The sequence below is a fragment of the Scomber japonicus genome, chromosome 11 (assembly GCF_027409825.1).
Source record: "Scomber japonicus isolate fScoJap1 chromosome 11, fScoJap1.pri, whole genome shotgun sequence".
NCBI lineage: Eukaryota > Metazoa > Chordata > Actinopteri > Scombriformes > Scombridae > Scomber > Scomber japonicus.
Genome location: NC_070588.1, coordinates 1,762,139 through 1,767,138, shown reverse-complemented (window position 1 = coordinate 1,767,138; position 5,000 = coordinate 1,762,139). Strand labels below are relative to the sequence as shown.

Below are 5,000 nucleotides of genomic sequence, written 5' to 3'. Positions count from 1 at the left end.
TCCTTTCCTTCCCTCCTTCCTTACTTCTGTCCTTCCTTCCTTCCTTCCTCCCTCCTTTCCTTCCTTCTTTCCTAATTTCCTCCATCCTCCCTTCCTTCTTTCCTCCCTCCCTCCCTTCCTTCCCCCTTCCCTCCTTTCCCTTCTTTCCTTCCTCCCTTCCTTCCTTCCTTCCTTCCTTCCTTCCTCTTTCCTCCCTCCCTCCCTCCTCACTCCTTTCCTTCCTTCCTTCCTTCCTTCCTTCCTCCCTTCCTTCCCCCTTCCCTCCTTTCCCTTCTTTCCTTCCTCCCTTCCTTCCTTCCTTCCTTCCTTCCTTCCTTCCTCTTTCCTCCCTCCCTCCCTCCTCACTCCTTTCCTTCCTTCCTTCCTTCCTTCCTCCCTTCCTTCTCTCCTTACTCCCTCCCTCTTTTCCTCATTAATCCTTCATTCCTTACTCATTTCCTTCCTTCCTTCCTTCCTTCCTCCTTACTCCCTTTTTTCCTTCCTTCCTTCCTTCCTTCCTTCTTTCCTTCCTTCCTCTGTCCTCCTCCTTCCCTCCCTCCCTTCCTTCCTTGACTCGAGGACAACAGGAGGGTTAATTAATCACAGAGAGGAATGTTTTTTAACAGCACTGTTTTCAGTCTGAGCGTTGACCTTTGACCCCGGCGTGAAACACACAATGTACCGACTACCTTTCCTTCCTTCCTCCCTCCCTCCCTCCCTCCCTCCTTTCCTTTTCCTTTTTTACAACTTCTCCTAGCTGACACTTTATTGGACGGGCGCTTTGAACTTTGCCCACAACAGTGAAGCCGTCAGCCAATAGCAGGGCTTTGCTTCACCGTGTGTGTTAGTGAGTGAGAGTGTGTGTGTGTGTGTGTGAGTGTGTGTGAGTGTGTGTGAGTGTGTGTGAGTGTGTGTGTGTGTGTGTGTGTGTGTGTGTGTGTGTGTGGGAAGAGGACTCACAAGTGTCTCAATAACACATCGAGCTGTCAGCCTGCTCATGTTCACTTCAGACGCTCTGTTGATCACTGATGGTGAGACCAGAGGGGAACGGGTTGGTGTGTGTGTGTGTGTGTGTGTGTGTGTGTGTGTGTGTTGTGGGGGTGGGGTGGGGTGGGGTGGGGGGGGGGGGGGTGGAGGGGGTGCTCGATTTATTTTATTTATCTTCTCTCCTCTCTCGCTCTTCTGGCTCTGCCATCTGTTGCTTTGACCATCTGACGCTCTCAGATTGGTTTACATAACCGCTGCATGTATTCATATCTGTGTGTGTGTGTGTGTGTGTGTGTGTGTGTGTGTGCGTGTGTGTGTGTGTGTGCGTGTGTGCGCGTGTACGCGTGTACGCGTGTGCGTTTGTGTGTGTGTGTGTGTGCATGAGCAAGTGTATTTATCAGGATGTGATGTACAGTTTAGCTGCTGATGAAATAATATTCTGAAGCTGTTTACAGGTGTGTGTGTGTGTGTGTGTGTGTGTGTGTGTGTGTGTGTGTGTGTGTGTGTGTGCGTGTGTGTGTGCGTGTGTGTGCGCGTGTGCATGTGCGTGTGTGTTTATGTGAGTATATAACACAGCTCCTCGCCTGCTCTCCTCTCACAGATAAAGAGGAACTCTTTCAGAATGTACTGACGCAAGTGGCCGAGCAGTTTTCAAGGTAAGCAGACGAACGTTCCCACCGCTCGGCCGCGCTGCTGTAAATCATCACCTGCACATATTTAGTCTGCTTTGTATATTTAATTATTATAAATGATCTCTTTCTTTGTGTTTTGGTGTGCTGTTTCCTGTCGCTGCAGCTCTGACATGGTTAATGTTTAAGGCTGAGTGTTTATGACGGTGTTTGTGTGCTGCAGCTGACTGAGGTGTAGTTATATAGTTTTATTCTGCAGCCGCCGTCACATCCAAGTCATCTGCTACTAGCTCCTAAATGATTGAATAGTTGATTTAGTCATTATTTAACCCTTAAACACGCCTTAATGGTTATGTCATTTGCACCTCAAGTAAGGAAGGAAAGGAGGGAGGAAGGGAAGGAAGGGAGGAAGAAGGAAGGAAAGGAAGGAGGGAGGAAGGAAGGTAGGAAGGAAAGGAGGGAAGAAGGAAGGGAAGGAAGGGAGGAAGAAGGAAGGAAAGGAAGGAGGGAGGAAGAAGGAAGGAAGGAAAGGAGGGAAGAAGGGAGGAAGAAGGAAGGAAAGGAAGGAGGGAGGAAGAAGGAAGGAAAGGAAGGAAGGAAGAAAGAAAGGAAGGACAGATGAAGGAAGGAAGAAAGGACAGAAGGAGGGGACGTTTACCCTAACAGCTGAACTTAGATCTGAGGAAGGAAGGAAGGAAGGACGGACAGATGAAGGAAGGAAGGAAGGAAGGAAAGAAGGTAGGAAGGGAAGGAGGGAAGAAGGGAAGAAAGGGAGGAAGAAGGAAGGAAAGGAAGGAGGGAGGAAGGAAGGTAGGAAGGAAAGGAGGGAAGAAGGAAGGAAAGGAGGGAGGAAGGGAAGGAAGGGAGGAAGAAGGAAGGAAAGGAAGGAGGGAGGAAGAAAGAAGGGAATGAGGGAAGAAGGAAGGAAAGGAGGGAGGAAGAGAAGGAAGGGAGGAAGAAGGAAGGAAAGGAAGGAGGGAGGAAGAAGGAAGGAAAGGAAGGAGGGAGGAAGAAGGAAGGAAAGGAAGGAGAGAGGAAGAAGGAAGGAAAGGAGGGAGGAAGGAAGGAAAGGAAGGGAGGAAGAAAGGAAGGAAGGAAGGAAGAAAGAAAGGAAGGACAGATGAAGGAAGGAAGAAAGGACAGAAGGAGGGAACGTTTACCCTAACAGCTTTCTTCCTCCTTCCTTCCTTCTTTCTTCCCTTCTGCCCTCCCTCCTTCTCTCTTTCTTTCCTCCCCCCTACCTTCCGAGGGAGGGAGGAAGGAAGGATGGATGGAAGGAAGAGGGAGCAAAGAAAGAGGGAAGAAGGAAGGAACAGTCAAAAGAGACGGGGTCAGTTTGACCCGGGAGGACGACAGGAGGGTTAAGAGCAGTACTTGAGTAAAAGTACTTAGTTACTTTCCTCTCACGCCTCCGTCTGTGTCCGCAGAGCGTTCAAGATCAACGAGCTGAAGACCGAAGTCACCAACCGTCTCGCCATGTTGGAGAAAAGAGTCGAGCGTAAGTTCACCACCAACACTCACTCACTCATATTTAAAGTTTATATACTGGTCATGTAGAATAAAGTAGATGTAGAGAGGCTGGAGGAAGGAAGGAAGGAAAGGAGTAAGGACGAAAAGAGGAAGGAAGGAAGGAAGGAAGGAAAGAAAGGAGTAAGAATGAAAAGAGGAAGGAATTAAGGAGAGAAGGAAAGGAGGAAGGAAAGGAGTAAGGACGAAAAGAGGAAGGAATTTAGGAGAGAAGGAAGGAAGGAAAGGAGTAAGGACGAAAAGAGGAAGGAAGGAAAGGAGTAAGGACGAAAAGAGGAAGGAATTTAGGAGAGAAGGAAAGGAGGAAGGAAGGAAGGAAAGAAGGAGGGAAGGAAGGAAAGCAGTAAGGACGAAAAAAGGAAGGAAGGAAGGAAAGAAAGGAGTAAGAATGAAAAGAGGAAGGAATTAAGGAGAGAAGGAAAGGAGGAAGGAAAGGAGGAAGAATGAAAAGAGGAAGGAATTTAGGAGAGAAGGAAAGGAGGAAGGAAAGGAGTAAGAATGAAAAGAGGAAGGAATTAAGGAGAGAAGGAAGGAAGGAAAGAAGGAAGGAAGGAAGGAAAGGAGTAAGGACGAAAAGAGGAAGAAACCCCTATCCCCTCCAGAGGGGGGCAGCATAGCGGCTTCCTGTCCTGCAGTAGCCGGACAGGACTAGGGACAGACGTAACATCCGTGACGTCACCCATTGGTTTGTGGACTGCTGCTCGGAAGCCAATAGTTTCTAATCTAGGCAGCGCCATCTTGAAAATTTCAGGTGCATGCTGGGAAAAAAAGAACATGGATTCTACTTATATGGGCATGAGGCGGAGTCATGGGCGGAGCGGGGATGTTGCTATGGTTACGAGGGCTGGATCTGGAGGACATTGGTCAATCAACCTGTCAATCAGGACGTAGCCACGCCCTAATGCATACCCTGCTTTATCGTCACATATAAAATCAGGGAGGCCAAAATGTCCCAAATGAACATCATACTGCATTGAAGAAGGCTTTAAACTAGCGATTGAGACCATAAACACATTTTGAAAACGTTTACTGAGGTTAGAAATCAAGTGAGAAGTTGGTGAATTCTCCATTGACTTGTATAGAGACGGTCGCCCCCTGGTGGCCTTTTGATAGAATGCAGCTCTAAGTTACTTCCTGGTTGGCCCACAGGAACTCCCCGCCTGGTAAAACTGAGAAAACCCGAGAGACAGCGAGTACGGGTCTGACTCGAGTCAGTCAGATAAAATATGAATGTTTAGTCAATAAAGACTTTGATGATCAAAGTAATCGTCTGCCTACGTTAACTACATGAATTATTATTAGTTATAGTTCAGACAAGGTACGGTTACAACAATTATTCATCCTTTTTACGGCGTCAGGCATAAATTATCTCGGAACTACTCGGATATCGGAACGAATTTCCTCGGATCCGTTCGGGATCGGGCACGTCATTTTTTAAAATGTCGGACTCACTCGGATCCCGGAACAAATTCTCCGGGTCCGTTCGGGTTCGGGTCTCTCATTTTGTACCTAGTTAACGTCTACGGTACAGTAGTATTTCCACTCATTAATGATCACTGAGATTAGCGCATTCCTTCAGTGTGAACTTGTGTTCTTCTGTAATTTATGAGGCTGTGATGATTAGATAAGTCCTGATCCGCTAACCCACCTGCAGAGCCCGACGGCCTGAACATTGACCACGTTTTAACCCGTCTAGTATCGTCATCTTCACACTTATACAACATCCAGCGTGAGGTGAAACGCCGGCGGTGCCCTCGCTCTCCTCAGCTGACTGTTATCAGTTTCCAGCTTTATTAACTCGGAGGAAGGAAGTCAGTCTGCTCCAGGCCGCTGTCCTCATGCTGCTGCAGCCTCTACCTGCATGTTGGCATGTTGGCA

The 5,000-nt window shown here is 48.0% G+C and overlaps 1 protein-coding gene across 2 annotated transcripts in view; it reads left to right on the top strand.

Moving 5' to 3' along the window:
* pde9aa (phosphodiesterase 9aa) overlaps positions 1-5,000 on the top strand; it is a 40,690-nt gene that overhangs the window by 15,883 nt on the left and 19,807 nt on the right. Inside the window, exons 1-3 of one of the 2 annotated variants that reach the window (XM_053328883.1) lie at positions 954-1,010; positions 1,568-1,622; positions 3,023-3,093. In XM_053328883.1, the coding sequence (XP_053184858.1) occupies positions 977-1,010; positions 1,568-1,622; positions 3,023-3,093 (160 nt within the window). In that variant the 5' untranslated portion in view covers positions 954-976. Of the gene's footprint in view, positions 1-953; positions 1,011-1,567; positions 1,623-3,022; positions 3,094-5,000 lie in introns of those variants that run through there. The other variant, XM_053328882.1, reaches the window with a different exon arrangement.